This window comes from Equus asinus, chromosome 4 (genome assembly GCF_041296235.1).
Source record: "Equus asinus isolate D_3611 breed Donkey chromosome 4, EquAss-T2T_v2, whole genome shotgun sequence".
Classification (NCBI taxonomy): domain Eukaryota; kingdom Metazoa; phylum Chordata; class Mammalia; order Perissodactyla; family Equidae; genus Equus; species Equus asinus.
Window position 1 is genome coordinate 61,253,270 of NC_091793.1, and position 16,400 is coordinate 61,269,669.

At 49.6% G+C, this 16,400-nt stretch overlaps 1 protein-coding gene across 3 annotated transcripts in view; it reads right to left on the reverse strand.

Moving 5' to 3' along the window:
• Nucleotides 1-16,400, reverse strand: part of MYO7B (myosin VIIB) — a 93,520-nt gene that overhangs the window by 25,718 nt on the left and 51,402 nt on the right. For all 3 annotated transcript variants that reach the window (XM_014837756.3, XM_070507356.1, XM_044769216.2), the window contains 8 exons: nucleotides 15,647-15,799; nucleotides 14,962-15,060; nucleotides 13,066-13,160; nucleotides 4,299-4,383; nucleotides 2,739-2,957; nucleotides 1,412-1,582; nucleotides 320-529; nucleotides 15-185 (listed from right to left, as the gene is read on the reverse strand). In XM_014837756.3, the coding sequence (XP_014693242.3) occupies nucleotides 15-185; nucleotides 320-529; nucleotides 1,412-1,582; nucleotides 2,739-2,957; nucleotides 4,299-4,383; nucleotides 13,066-13,160; nucleotides 14,962-15,060; nucleotides 15,647-15,799 (1,203 nt within the window). The remainder of the gene's footprint in view (nucleotides 1-14; nucleotides 186-319; nucleotides 530-1,411; nucleotides 1,583-2,738; nucleotides 2,958-4,298; nucleotides 4,384-13,065; nucleotides 13,161-14,961; nucleotides 15,061-15,646; nucleotides 15,800-16,400) is intronic.

Sequence of the window (16,400 nt, forward strand, 5' to 3'; positions counted from 1 at the left end):
CCTCACCCACGCACCTGTGCAGACCCACTGTGCTGTGGAGACGGGGTGCTGTTCCCCCTGCCCAGGGTGTCATGGATCTGCTGCATCACTGAGCTGCCACCACGCAGGCTGTTCCTGGGAAAGAGCACCGGCTCCGGAAGGTCACCCATGAACCTCAGGATGATGCACCACACGGCCAGCGCGGCCTGGGGAGATGGAGACAGAGGGTGGGGCTGGAACCCAACTCACAGCACGGGGCCCTCAGTGATCCCTCCCTTTCCTTGTTCCCTCTGAACCGGGGAGAGGCCTGAGCAACTGGAGACCAGAGACTCCTGGGTACCGAGCAGTCGGCGCTGTCCTCGTGGTACAGCAGTGGGTATCGGAGGGGCCGCCGGAGGTGTGTGTGGCTGGCCGATTTCTGGAAGTAGGTCACAGCAAACTTGGGGAAGGTGTACTCAGCCAGGTCGTCCAAGTCCTCCTCAGGCTCCTCCACCATGGGGACTGTGTCCAGGTCAACCTCGGGCAGCTGCTGGGTCCTTGCTTCCAGATCCTGGGTGCCCGTGAGAAGGAGAAGTAAAGGTCGGCTACCTTTGGGATGCTACCTGGCAGGGTGTGCATCTCTGGGGGCCAGGGAGCCTCAAGAAGGGTCTGCCTGATTATCCGCGGGCTGCAGAGTTGTCCACTCCCCCTTGTGTTGGAGACCCCCCCCACCCCTCAATGGGCCCCTGGTGGGCTGCCATGTGCTGAATGGGCCTTGGTATGAAAGTCCCAGCTACTTGGCACTCTGGGCATGGAGAGGGGCTGCCCCCACTGCTCTGCCTGCCCTCAGCCAAGCGCTCCTCCTGCGGAGGTGGTCCCAGCCGCTCCTGCTGCACAGACAGGGGGTGTGTCTACCCTGGCGGGAAGGGCAGGAGCACAGGGCCGGGTGGGCAGGGTGCCGAGGTCACTGGGTCTCCAGGCCAACAGCAGGGTACGGTGAGGGTCAACAGAAGGACAGCCCTGGGGAGCTGCTCCTCTCCTGCCCTCTCCTCTGGCTGCCACCTCCCCGCTCAGTCACGGCTTCCTCCCTGCAGGGTCCATTAGTTCTCTACAGCAGGTGCCTAGGTCCTGCCAACATGCTCTGTGAGAGGGGCTCAGAAACGCGTGGGATGCGCTGGCTGCTTGAAAGCCCAGCAGCATTTGCGTTCAAGGCTCCAGGAAGCCGTGGAGGTGAGACACCTGCTTCACTTGAAAGGGTCTGACCACAGAGACTCATGCTCCCTCCCTTTGCATGTTCACCCAGGACTGAGAACACGTTTCACCGCCTGCGCTGCCCGCTCCCCAGCCTAGTGGTGGCTGCTTAGCGAGCCTAGAGGCTGGCTGAGGTCAGGGACTGGGTGGGGCCTCCCGTCCCCTGCCGGGCTGGACCCCTGAACAACAGGGCCCGTCTCACCTCGAAGTGCGGTGAGGCCTGGCTCTCCTGTCCCCCGATCATGGAAGGGAGGAAGCCGAACACCTGCTCCACCATCTCCGTGTCCGTGATGGTGTCGTAGATGGACTTGCGCTTCCTGGTAGGGAGAGCACTTCGGCTTTTCTGCTCTTCACCCGGGATGGCCAGAGGCCCCTGCACACACACCCCGTGGGGCGAAGGTTACCACAGGCCTAGCTGGGGCAGGCGCCTCACAGAAGCCAAAGAAACCTCTTCCTGCCATTATTTGTCCAGATCAGCAAATCTTCCTCTACACTCCTAGATTTTGACAGCTAGAGTGACTAGGGATCTACCCAGTCCGGGATCTCCTTTCCCAACGGAGAATCAGAGGTCCAGAGAGGGGAGGTTGCCTGCTTGTCCCTCCTTGACATTGTCCCCGAGGTACCACCACAAACCCCAAGGACCCCTAGAACCTAGCTGCCAAACCCCAGCTCAGGCCCAGCTGGTCCCTTCACTCACGGAGCACCGAGGCTCCACGTGGAGAGGTCCCTGGCCCGGAGCAAGGCACAGGCGGGTCTGGTCTGCAGCCTGTCTGGCTCACGCAGCTGGAGAAGCCTGCTGCTGACGTGTCTGCGGGTCTGCTCTCTTACTGGCCCTGGCCCTGGCCCGGTCCTAGGGATTTGCTCGGCAGACCCAACTCTCATCTACGGAGAGTGGGTAGACCCACCCTAGCCCCTCTCCTCACCACGATTTCCAAATGAGCAAGTTCTGAGGAAGGAGGCTGCGTCCCAGGGGGCCCTCTGGAGGAAATGGGATCACGCAAGGGTGAAATTTCAAAATGCAGGGACACACTCCCTGCGCCCTGCCCTTCAGCCTCTCCTGCGCAGACACTTGAAGCCTCCTCTTGGTATTTCTCTGCCCTGACCCGTCACGCCACAGCCCCGTAACCAGGGGCCTCCGCTCTCCTCCACAGAACTGTGGCCTCCCATAGCTCATCTGGCCCTGGTTTCCTGAGCCTTCCGGGTTGACCCGCCCTGCTGAGAAATCATCCCCACGCCTAAATGGTGGGAACCAAGGAGCTTGATTTCTAGCTTCCAGGTATAAGACTGTCCTGCTGACATAGCATCTCTCCCATGCCACATCCTGTGAGTTCCCGGGGTGACCCAGGTGTCCCAGATGGTGTGAGGGCCTGCTGCAGTAATAACTTTGGGCAGAGAGGGGACAGGAGTGTCTGGAGACACTCCTGTGTCTCTATGGAGAGCTCCATATTGCTGCTCACTTCTCCAGCCTGCCTTCCCCGATTTGGGCCCCAGCCAGCCCCCACCTTTCCAGGAGGGCGGTGACCACCTACATTGGCTTTCTGCCGTTGGAAGTCCCTCCGGGCAGCCATGCCCCTGGCATGTGCCTGGATGACCACCACTGCCCTCTTCTTGGCCTGGACTTGCTGGCGCACCAGATAGCCCCTACAGAGGGCCTGCAGTTGAACTGTCCTCTGCCGTGTGGCCTGGTACTGCTTTGCCAACTGGTGGCTCCGGGCAATGGCCTGCAGGCGCTCAAAACCCAGGAGGATCTGCGGAGGCCAGAGGGATGTGCATTAGGGAGAGGCCGGGCCGGCAGGGCACAGAGCACAGAGGAGGCCTTCCCGAGGCAACAGAGAGCAAGAGGCACGTCGTCGTAGGCCCCAGGAGGCCTCGCAAATTGGCTTTACAGATATCTGCTTTTTGGCAAAGGGCTGGTGCTCAAATTTTACACGCCTACGAGCACAAACGTAAGTGAGCTATTACTTGAAAAGCACTTAGAATAAAGTCTGGCATGCAAATAAGTACTAAATAAGCATTTGTTAAGTCGCATAAATAATGAAGTGGTCTCTTGGTGGCCAGCGCTAGAGAGCTGGTTTGGATGTCACAGGCGTGAAGGACTCCAGAGGTCTTGCTTTGCACACTGCAGCCAAGACAAGCCCATTTGTCAGGAGCGAGGGCGCCTGTGTGGAGGCCCATGGCCAGCTCCATCAAGCTAGTCCCTCAGCGATCTTTAAAATAAAGGGGATATAATAAATTCATGAATACTCACTTCCATGCTGCAGACACGCCCCGGGCCACAGCAGTCCCTGTGCTCCCCCCGGGTGAGTCTGGTTGGCTCCCAAAGACCAACCCAATAGGTGCCAGGTATGTGGGGTCACCCTTCATCTTACGGGCTTGGAAGTCACACAGACCCGCATCCAAACTTCAGCTTTACTGCTCACTAGCGGTGCGCTCTGGGGAAAACTACCTAACCTCCCTTTGCCTCAGATCTTTGACATACAGAGTTGGTTCAGTAGCACATAAAATGATGCATGCAAAGCAACAGGCCCCAAGTAGCCTTTTCATCCGTGTCAGCTGCCATCATGCCCTTGGGAGCACGGAACACTGACAGGCCTGGGGTCAGGTTTGCTGAGGTGACCACTGCGAGGCCCAACCACAGCCACGTCTGTGACAAAGGCCAGCAGTTGAGTGAGGCCCAACAGGGATGGGCAAGGTCCCTGTAGCTCACTGTTTGAGCAGACACTCATTAGCAATGCCTGTGGTTAAGAAAAAAATTAGGAAGAAGGGCCTGAAACAGAGAATAATCCATCCATTAACTTGTTTTGTTGCCTGCAAATTGGGAAAAGACGGCTATTATCTAGTTTCAGAGAGGACATCTCATTCCAGCTCTGCGGACACCCAAAATGCCGCAGGAGAATGCTTTGAAGGCCACAAACCATGTGACCTGATTATACTAAACAGAGGGTGTGTGGGTGCCGAGGGCTCGTCACTGCGTCTGTCACCACGTCTGTTGTGATCTGCTCCTGCCTGCCTGAGTGCTCCCCTTCCCACAACTTTAACCCTGTATTGAGGGCCACTTCCCACCGCGGCCGCAGGCTGCGCTCTCTCACCAGCTTGAAGTTCCGCCTGTTGCAGTACCCTCTCCACCCGGCCTGGATGGTCACGGCCGCCCGTCTCTGTCTCAGGAATTCCTTCCTAGAAGGGGAAACGCGAGCCAAAGGTGTGTCACAATCTCACACATTTTAAAGCCTGTGGGGAAAAAACTCACTTTGAAGGGAAGAGGGATAACGAAATGTTGGAGAAAAGGAATACATACAATATTCCTTTTCCAGAAGCTTTTGTAGGCCAAAGGCAGACATGTTAGGAACTTAAATCTACTGCGAACAACTAAATTTGTAAATGAGAAGAGTCCAGTTCTCAGAGTAATCAGGAAATTTTTTCTCATTCCCCCCAAAGATCTACGAAGGGATAAAACTCATCTCCAACTTTTTATTCCTTGCCAGACTCCCCGCTCCTCTGCCCCTGGTGTCTGCCAGAAACCAGGTCACAAACCCTAGCACCAGGGCTCCTCTCTGGAGGCAGGTCATGGAGGAGGGGCGCCCCCCAGGCCCCGGTCGCCTGGCAGGCTCCATCCAACTGCTCCCCTCTGCAGGAAGGAAGGTGGGCTGCCTGTGGAGAGGACACCCTGAAACCCGGCTTTTGGGGAGGCAGAGACACTCCCAGGCAAGACTGGTGCACACAGATGTATCTTTTCTCTCACACTTAACTGAGTTTTCCTATCACGTGTAGTAACTTTTCAGGATATTTTCCTAGATTTAGAAAAGTAGACGTCAACTATATTAAAAATCATCTGGAGAACTGCAATATTTATTGATGCCTGGGCCCCACCCAGTCCAATTAAGTCAGAATCTTTGCTGATGGGTCTGGAGAATACACATGTGTATATCTATCTATATCTATCTATCTGGTATTTTTCGATGCACACACGCACACACACACACACACACACAGTATAAATATCTCCCCAGATGATTCTAATAGGAGGCCAAAGTAAACAACCGAATTACCTAAAAACAAAGGTGACTTGTCTCCTTTTCAATATCTATACCCGTGGTTCTCAACTGGGGGGGGGGATTCTGCCCCCCAGGCACATCTGGCAATGTCTGCAGACATTTTTGGTTGCTATGACTGGGAGTTGGGGGAGGAGGGTGCTATTGCCATCTAATGAGTAGGGGCCAGGGATGTTGCTAATGCAACGCCCAGGACAGCCCCTCACAACAAAAAGTTATCCTATCCAAAACGTCAACACTGTTGAAGTGGAGAAACCCTGATTTCCATCTTTTCTTTAATTCTCTTGTCTAATTGCATTGGCCAGAACAACAAGAACACTATTAATTATCCACGGTGATCACTTCTGGGAAGATGGAGTAGCCATACTTTTCCCCACGCTTCCTGCTAACTACAACTAAAAGCCCTGGACATTATACGTAAAACAAACATAAGACGACTCTGAAATGTGGAAAGCGGCAGGCAGACCCACTAGGGATCTCACACCCAAGAAATGACACAATGGTAACTTCTCTGGGTTTTCTTTTTGCCTCATATACCCCAGACGAGGAGCTAAAGAAGTCAGCAATCCAGAAGTGGCAATGGGCACAGACCAAAAAGCCCCAAGAAAAGCCTTCTCACTCTACCGAAAGGATCAGGAAGGGGAAGCTTAGCAAGACAGAAACTTTCAGATAATAACCACTCTATTCCAGTGAAACACCACCAACCAGCTGTGGTCCCACCCCCACCTACACCAGAAAATGACACGAGGGGAGCCTAGACTTCTGCCCTCGCCAGGATTGTATCAGAGAAGGCAGAGTAGGAAGCCGTCCTTGATGGGCAGTAATGAACCCATCCCCCACAGTGTCAGTGAAGACTGCTGGGGACCCTGGGCTTCCACTACCACTTGGCAGTATTGGGGCGCCCCTTTCCCTCCATGCTTGGGGTCAGAGGACACCAAGTGGAGAGTCAGGCCTTTCACCATCCCCCAGCGGTAAGAATGCCACTCCTTCCCCAAGTCTATCAATGGAGGCCACCTAACAAGGCACTTATGATCCTCCCAGCCAGAGTGCTACTGGGTAGGCCTGCTGGGGGCTTTAATTCCCACTCCCAGGCAGCAATGAAAAGGAACCTCTACCCGGCTTGAGAGTCAATGGAAACCATGTGGAGATCTTGGCCTTTTACCCCCACGTGACAGTAAACTGCTGGTACTCCCATCTTCCCCTGCCGGAGTGGTGACAGAGGGAGCCAGCTAAAACAGGATGTTTAAACACGACCCAGAGTTCTTACAACATAATACTCAAAATGTCCGTATTTCAACCTAAAAATCACTTATCATACTAAGAACTGAGAAAAATATCAATTTGAACAAGAAAAGGCAATCAACAGATTTCAACACTGAGATGACAGAAATGTTAACCATTATTTAAAAAGTGCTTCAATGAGCAGTTATGAACACACTTGAAACACACGGAAAGTAGAAGGTCTCAGTAAAGAAACAGAAGATATAAAGTAGAACCAAATGGAAATTTTAGAACCGAAAAATCCAATAACTGCAATTTAAAAAAAACCCCACAAACTCATGGATAGATTTGACAACAGAATGGAGAGAACAGAGAAAAGAATGAGCGAGCTTGAATGCAGAACAGCAGAAATTACCCAACCCACAAAGTAGAGAGAAAATAGACTGAAATAAAATGAACAGAGCCTCAGACACCAGTGGGACTATAACAAAAGATCTAATATTTGTCTCTGGAATTGTGAAAGGAAAGGAGGACGAGGCAATGCTGAAAAAGTACTAAAATAAATAATGGCTGAAAAGTTCACAAATTTAGCAAGAGATATAAACCCATAGATTCAGGAAGCTGAGCAAACTTACAACAGGACAAACCCGAATAAACCCACATCAAGGCGTCATAGTAAACTTCCTGAAAACTAAAGGCAAAGATATGGAAAGTAACAAGAGAGAAACAACACATTACTCATGAGATGAGAAATTTGGATTTCTCATCAGAAACCGTGGAGGCCAGGAGGAAGGGGCACAACATTTTCCAAGGGCTGAAAAAAAAAGAACTGTCAACCCAGAATTCTATATCTACTGAAAATATCCTTTGGAAATGAGGGGGAAATCAAGACATTCTCAGGTGAAAGAAAACTAAGAACACTAAGAGAATTGCCAGCAGACCTACCCTAAAAGAATGGCAAAAGGAAATTCTTTAAACAGAAAGGAAATGATAAAAGAAGAAACTTTGGAATGTCAGGAAGAAAGAAAGAAAAAGTAAGCAATAAGATAGGCAAATACAATAGGCTTTCCTTTCCTCTTGAGTTTTCTAAACTATGTTTGATGATTGAAGCAAAATTTGTCACACTGCCCGGTGTGGTTCTGATGTGGTTCTAAATGCGTGTAGAAGAAATATTCAAGAAAATTATATTTCAAATAGGAGAGGGTAAATAGACATAAAGAGAAGTAAGGTTTCTATACTTCTCTTGAAGTGGTAAAATGATGCCACCAGTAGACTGTAATAAATTTGTATACATATAATGTAATGCCCAGAGCAACCACTTAAAAAAGCTATTGAAAGAGATACACTATAGGGGCTGGCCTGGTGGCATAGTGGTTAAATTTCTGCCCTCCGCTTTGGTGGCCCGGAGTTTGCCAGGTCAGATCCTGGGTGCCGACCTACACACCGCTCATTAAGCCATGCTGTGGCAGCAGCCCACATACAAAATAGAGGAAGATGGGCACAGATGTTAGCTCAGTGACAATCTTCCTCAACAACAACAACAAAAAGAGATACACTCTAAAACACTATAGAGGAATCAAAATGGAATTCTAAAAAATGTTTAAGTGACCCACAGGAAAGTTAAAACAGAGAGGAAAACAGAGATGTGAAAAACAGAGAACCTAGAAAACAAAAAATAAAATGGTGGACTCAAGCTCTAACATATGAATAATTACATTAAGCATAAAAGGCCTAACTACATCAATTAAAAGACAGAGATTGGCAGAAGAGATTAAGAAGCATGACCATCTATGAGAAACTCTTAAAATGTAGTGTCATAGGTAGGTTGAAAGTAAAAGGATGGAAAATGTATATCATGCGAATAGTAACCAAAATAAAACAAGAGTGACTATATTAATACAGATAAAGTAGATTTCAGAGCAAAGAAACTGACCAGAGACAGAGAGGAACATTACTTGATGATAAAAGGGTAAATCTACCAACAAGACATAGTAATCCTAGATGTGTACACATCAAACAACAGAGCTGCAAAATATGTGAAGCAAAAACTGACAGAACTGAAACAAAAAATATGAAAATCCACAATTATGGCTGGAGACTTCACTATCCCCTCTTAATAACTGATAGAACAACTGGAAATAAAATCAGCAAGAATATAGAGTTCAATACCACTATCAACCAACAGGACCTAATTGACACTTTAAGAATACTCTACTCAAAACAGCAGAATATACGTTCTTTTCAAGCACCCTTAGACCATATACCAAGATAGTCCATCTACTGGGCCATAAAGGAAACATCAACATATCTAAAAGAATTTAACTCATAGAGTGTGTCTCTGACTACAGTGGAATCAAGCTAGAAATCAATAACAGAAAGATAACAGGAAAATCTCCAAACACTTGGAAACTAAACGACACACTTTGAAATAATCCATGGGCCAAAGTCTCAAAGGAAATTTAAAAAATGAACTGAATAAAAATGAAAATACAACATAATCAAAAATTGTGAGACAGACATAGCTAAAGCAGTGCTGAGAGGGAGTTTATAGCACTTTACATTAGAAGAGAGGAAAAGCTTTGAATCAATCATCTAAGCTCCCACCCTGAAAATCTAGAAAAAGATGAGTAAAATACACTCAAAGCTAGAAGGAGAGAGGAAATAATACAAAGAGCAGAAATCAATAAAATCAAAAACAGGAAAAAAAAGCAATAGAGAAAATCAATGAAAACAAAAGCTGGTTCTTTGAAAAGGTCAATAAAATGGACACACCTCTAGCAAGATTGACAAAGTAAAGAAAGAAAACACAAATTGCCAATATCAGGATTGAAACAAAGTGTATCATTACAGACTCTACGGACATCCAAATGATAATAACGGCATACTATGAACAACTCTACACATATAAATTTGACAACTTAGATGGAATGGACCAATCCTTCAAAAGCACAAATTACCAAAACTCACCCAATATGAAATAATTTGAATTGTCCTTCAACTCTTAAGGAATTTATAATTTAAAATCTCCATAAAGAAGTCTCCAGGCCCAGATGGTTTCACTGGAGAATTCTACAGACATTTAAAGAAGAATTCACATCAATTCCATATAATCTCTTCCAGAAAACAGAAGAGGAGGAAACACTTCCTAATTCATTTTATGAAGCTGGTGTTAATTCTGATACCAAAACCAACAAAGTCAATACAAAAGAAGAAAATTACAGAACTCATGAATATAAATGCAAAAATCCTTAACAAAATATTAGCAAATGGCATTCAGCAATATATAAAGAGAATTATACACTGTGACCAAATGGGGTTACCACAGGGATGCAAGGCTGGTTCAATATTCAAAAATCAATCAATGTAATACATCACATTAACAGGCTAAAGGAGGAAAATCACTGACGCAGAAAAAATTTTGACAACTTTAACACCACTCATGATAAAAACTCCCAGAAAACTAGGAATACAGGAAACTTCCTCAACCTGAGAATGAGCGTTTCCAAAAAACCTACAGCTAACATCATACTTAATGGTTAAAGACTGAGTTCTTCCTCCTAAGATATGGAACAAAGCAAAAATGCCTGCTCTTACTACTCTTACGTACTAGAAGTTCTGGCCAGTTCAATGAGGCAAGAAAAGGAAATTAATGGCATATAGGTTGGAAAGGAAGAAATAAAACTGCCCCTATTTGCAGATGACATGATTGTCTACATAGAAAATTCCAAGAAATTTATAAAAAGCAAATTAAGTTCAGCAAGCTTGAAGTTAACACACACAAATCAATCATATTTTTACATACTAGCAATGAACACGCCAAAACTTAAATACCACTTTATGCCAAAATTAAAAATATAGCCCCATTTACAATCCCTCAAAAAAAAATACCTAGGTGTAAATCTAAGAAAACATGTATAGGACATACATGTTGAAAACCCCAAAACACTGATGAAGGAAATCAAAGAAGATCTAAATAAATGGAGTTCACAGACTGGAAGACGCAACAAAGTAGAGATTCCGTTCTCCTCAAACTGATAATTCCCACCAAAATCCCAGAAAGCTTTTTTGTAGATATGGACAAGATTATTCTAAAATGTATATGGAAAGGCAAAGGATGTAGAATAGCTAAAAGAATTTTGAAAAAGAAGAATAAGGTAGGAGGAATCAGTTTACACAGCTTCAAGACGACTTAGTTAGCTACAGTCAAGACCGCATGGCATTGGCAGAGGGGAACACAGGTCAATGGAACAGCATAGAGAACGCAGAAATAGACCTACAAATATGCCCACGAGATTTTTGACAAAAGTGCAAAATCAGTTCATCGAATGAAGGTTGGAATTCTCAATGAAAGATGCTGGAGCAACATTCATAGGAAAAAAAATTTTTAAAGAACCTTGACTTAAGTCTCACACCTTTTACAAAAATTAACTCAAAATGAAAATGGATCGTGGACCTAAATCTAAAATGCAAAACTATAAAACTTTTAGAAAAAAACATTGAGGGACTCTTTGGGCAAAGAGTTCTTAGACTTGACACCGAAATCATGATCTGTAAAAGAGAAATTTAATAAACTGGACTTCATGAAAATGAAAAACTGCTGCTCTGCAAAGATCCTCTTAAGAAGACAAGAAGACAAGCTACAGACTGGGAGAAGATATTTGCAAACTACATATCCAGCATAGGACTAGTGTCTAGAATATATAAAGAATTCTCAAAACTCAACAAAGATTCCAATTAGAAAATGGGCAAACAATATGTACTGACATTTCACCAAAGAGAATACATACATATGGAAAATAAGCCCATGAAAAGATATTCAACATTATTAGCCTTTAGGGAAATGTAAATTAAAACCACAAGGATATAAAATTACACACCCGTCAGAATGGCTAAAATTAAAAAAATAGAGACAACACCAAATGCTGGAGAGGATGCAGAGAAACTGAATCACTCATACATTGCTGCGAATGTAAAATGGTACAGACTTCCAGAAAAGAGTTCAGTAGTTTCTTAAACCAGAAATCGTAACTACCACATGACCTGGCAGTTGTACTCCTGGGTATTTATTCCAGAGAAATGACAACTTACGTTCACACAAAAAACTGTACACAAATGTTCACAGTGCTTTATCTGTGAAAACTGAACGCTAGAAACAGCCCAGACGTCCTTCAGCCGGAGAGTGGTAAGAATAACTGTGGCCCATCCATACCACGGGATCTGCTCAGCAATAAAAAGGAACAAAGTGTGGATGCGTGCACCAACCGGGATGAATCTCCAGGGAGATATGCCGACTGAGAAAAGTCAAGCCCATAGGCTATGTGCTGTATAATTCTATTATATAACATTCGGGAAGGGACAAAATGGCAGAAGTGGAGACAGATCAGCGGTTGCCAGGGTTGAGAAGGGGTGGGGGTGGGCAGAGGGGGGTGTGGCCATAGAGGGGCAGCACGAGGGCCCATGGTGATGGGATGCTCCGTGTCTTGACTGGACCCATGTCAGTATCCTGCTGTGACACTGCGCTATCGTTTTTAGGATGTGGGGGAAACTGGTTGAAGGGTACCCAGGGATCTCTGAGTTATTTCTTAAAACTGTACATGAATATACAATTATCTCAAAATAAAAAGTTTAATTAAAAATGCACCAGAGGGGCTGGCCCCATGGTCTAGTGGTTAAGTTTGCGCACTTTGCTTTGGTGGCCCAGGTTCTCCGGTTGGGATCCCAGGCGTGGACCTACACCATTTGTCAGCCATGCTGTGGTGGTGACCCACATACAAAATAGAAGCACACTGACAACAGATGTTAGCTCAGGGCAAATCTTCCTCAGGGGAAATAAAAAAGCATCAGAGGTGAGGGTGGCCACTCCTGCCTTTCTCTGACTGTTCTGGGAATGTGACTGGTGCACCACTGCCTGGCCTGAAGCTGGCTGTTGATGGGATCAGTGCTACCACGGTCTGGCCTTCCAAGCCACACCTCCCTGCCCCATGACCCTGCTTGCAGCTGCCCACAGCCTCTGCCCATAGTTGGCCACTTTCGCCCATTTTGTCACGTCTGGGATTCCAGACCTTCCTATGGTTGGTGATAAGCAGACGGGACAGTGTAGGGAACAGCACTGTGGGAGCCACAGAGCCCTCTGGACATGGTGAAGGGGAGGGAGAGGATGGCATTGCTGACTTGCTGAGCTTGGACTGAAATTCAAGTGTTACCTTTTTCCTGACCAGGGAGCTGAGTCAAGGATAGTTCTTTTCTTCCGTCCCAAACCACCCACCCCATAAACCCAAACCCATACGTTTTCCAAGACGACTGAAGTAGAACATCAAATTATAGTTGCGATCAGAGCTGACACTTCATTTGGCTCTTGGTACTTAATGGATTCCACACCCCGCAAACATTCGAATAAGGTATTAGAATTCTCTGGCCAACACAGGCTGCAGTGTCCCTGGTCAGGAGGTCCTGAGAGATCTTGTGCCTCAGCTACCCCCAGAGAGGGACCAGCGGGAGCATGTGACCCTGGTTTAGGGAGTACAGGCCCGCCCAGGGGACATGGGTGGGTGTGGGATGGAGGGGGCTTGGGGCAGCAGGCTGGCACCTGTATTTGTAGCCCCGCAGGACTCTCTGGATGCTGACTGCTGCTTTGTCCAGGGCCTGGCTCCTCTGTACCTCCAGCAGAACGTCGTGGCTTTCCTGGGACAGGAGAGACCTCATCATGTAGCTGCCCCCCACCCCACACCTGGGGCCGGGGCTCTGTCTCCAGAAGTCAGGGTGTCTTTGTCCACACCCACTCGTGGGAGGGCAAGCAGAGCAAGGGCCCTCAAACTGATGCTGATGTGGCTGAGAGATGGGAATGGCAACTATACCCCCAGCCCCGCGCCAAGAACTTCCCATTTTAGCTCTTTCTTCTTGTATATTCAGTCTGGCAAATTTGATTTCTGCTCTAGAGAACCCAAGAAGGGGACAAAAAATTTCCCTGAAGTTGTTTTATTTCCCAAAATTCATGAGAAATGTACATTCAAGTGTATTACAGTATATAAGTGTGTTACAGTGTATCATGCTTGTTTCATATAAAAGTGTTTCCTTCAGCCTTTGAGTAGGATTCGCAGTGTGAAGAGATGAGCAGTGTCTGCCCTGGGCTGTGACTGTCCCTGGCCCACCTCGGTGCTCCCCCGGATCCCTATGGGGGGGCCTGCCATCCAAGCCCCTGGAGGCTCTGGTAGGGAGACTGGTAAGGAGAGGCCTGGGACTCCGTGGCCCCTCCTGCTCCATCAGCCTTGCATCAAGTGAGCAGCGAGCCTCTGTGTGCCCGGTGGGCACTGGGGACAGTGAGATGGACTACACCCTGACTGAGGCCTCGAGGAGCAGTGAAGGAGGGGAGGGGTGGAGGGGCAGGCACTCTCTTACCCTCCGACCATCTGCCCACACTGGCCTCCCCCTCCACACCTCCGTGGCCCCCGACGGCTGCCCCATCCTCCTGGGCAGTGTCCTGGGACCTCTCAGATGCCTTCCCTCTGCCAGCCTCACCTCCCCTACAGAATCTGAAGCCCTCTTGCCTCTTCCCTTCTGTCTGAGACCGGAGCCCCAGCACCAGGCCTGACTAATGCACGGACAGATGGACAGGTGGCCCGACTGAAGGGTGGGGCCGGGAGGTCTCTTTGGGGATATGACAGTGGGTGGGCAGGCTCTATGGGGGAAGAGGAGGGAGTGGAGCACTCAGGAAAGGGCTGTGGGGATGGGGTGGGGTGCTCGGGTGGGCTGGAAGAGCAACCTTCTGGCCTGGTCTCTTCCTCCTCCTCCTCACTTTGCTCGCCCACCCGAGGCTTATGAGGCCAGGGGACATGGAGGTCCTCTCCACAGTGGCTCTTTGACCCAACTCACAATCCTGGAGGGCCAGAAGGCCGGTCTCGGGAGCTAGGGGCTGTCAGCTGCCTCTGTGTGACCACGGGCCTCCCGGGAAGCTCGGGGGAGGAAGGTGGGAGGTGGTGGTGGTCACACTCAGCTGCTGAAGGACAAGTGCTCCTAGGGTGAGGGCAGCCAACACATGCCTCCTCTCCTGAGAGCCAGCTCCCTGGGGCTCTGCAGAGGTGGAGCTCCCCAGGCCAGGCAAAGCCCCCTGCTGCAGACCAGGGCTCCTGGCACGGCAGAGGCCAGTTCTTGGGGACAGCAGAAGCCCATCCTGAGTGCCTTCTTGTTCCTGCCCCGTGGCTTGGAGGCAGCCCCTCCTTCTCCTCAGGCCTTGCCCTCGATGGGCCCCTCTGAGAAGCCGCCTGCACTTCTGCAGCCTGGGCTGGGCCCTCCACATGCTCCCCTTGCTTCCCTTCCCCCCAGAGTGGATGTCTAAAATGGGGGTGCCTCTGGCCGGGGGCCACACGCGGAGCAGGCTCCCAGCAGTGCAGGCTCAGGGAGAGTGAGTGGATGCCACCCGGTGGGCACTGGACAACCCCCACACGCTCCAGGAGGCTGAGGGCCAGCATGTTCCTCAGGGTCTCACCTTCAGGAAAATTTTGTTCTTTCCCACTTTCCAGTCTTTGTCTGTCCCCAGCCACATCTCGGCGATGCGCAAGGTCATCTGGCGAAACTTGTCCCGCAGCTGTCAAGGAGAAGCAGAAGTGGCTGGGTGGGGTTGGAACAGGGACCACAGGCAGGAGGCGGAGGGTCCCTCGGAGATTTCCTTAGGGATTCAAGTCTTGCTCCTCCCGCAGGTTTCACATCTGAGCTGCTGGGCCGGGACACAGGCACATGGCACCTGGGACCAAGGGCCAAGCCAGGGGCACTCAAGACTGCGACCTCAAGGCCACCTCTTTTTGCAGGGCCTGGGGCCTCAGTGTGGCTGTTGGACACTTGGGTAGCCTGAACTTTAGGATGGCTGAGTGAGGAAGGATAGGAAGGACGTCCTGCCTCAAAGAGCAGCCTGACATTCTGTGATGAAAGCCCGTTTCCTTGAAACTGTCTTAGAATGAACACATTCAGCCAGCAGCCTCATCCAGACCCCAGTGTGAGCCCGCCCCCCTCACTTCCCTGGCTCAAGGAGCGGGAGACGAGGAGGGAAAGAGGAATAGGGGTCACTTCGGAGCTTGGGGTCCAGGAGGGGCCCTGGGCATCGGGAGGGCAGCCGAGGACCCCCTTGGAACCGGGGTCGGGGCTCCCGAGGCGGCGGGCCGAGGACAGGGCGGGACCTGCGTGCGCTCGGCGCTGGGCAGCAGGACGCGGAAGCGGCGCGCGAACTCGTCGAAGGCGTAGCGGATGGGGAAGCCCGACTTGCGGATGTGCACGGTCTCCATCATGCCCGAGTACCGCAGCTGCCGCAGGCACAGCTCCCGGTCGAAGAGCTGCGGGCGGGGAGTGGGCGCTGACGGCGGGCAGTCCCTCCCGGCCCCCGCACCGCCCCTTCGCCTGTCCCCAAATCCGGGTGAGCTAAACTAGTGCTCGGTTTCATTGAAATTCTATGTTGAGAGCTATTTGGATGAAGTCGCTGAAAAGTCCTCTAAGTCTTTGCAAGGAGCTAAAAGTTGATAGATAACGACATTGTGACATCCACAAGAACACTAAATGCTGCCCTCCTCAGGAGATGCAAAGTACTGTGACTATAAAGGTTATTTGCATATGCCATGTTTAAAATGTTTTAAGTGCCCCAAAACAATGATTCCAAAGAGCGGGGTGTTGGGTGGGGCGCTGCACCGCGGGGGCTCCGTCTAGTGGGAGGAAGAAATGCGCTCCCCCGGGTCGGAAAGCATTCCCGTCCACTTCCTCTGTCCCTCCCCGGGAGGCGTGCTGGCCAGCAGGGAGGAGTTTGGCATAACACTTTGCACAGAGCTGTTGGGTCCCAGCCGGGGCTTCAAGACCGTGCATGGCATGGCCTCTAGAGAGGCCCCCTCAGCCTCCAAGCCCCGGGTCTCTGAGGTCTCCGGCACACCTCTAATCCGGCAAGCC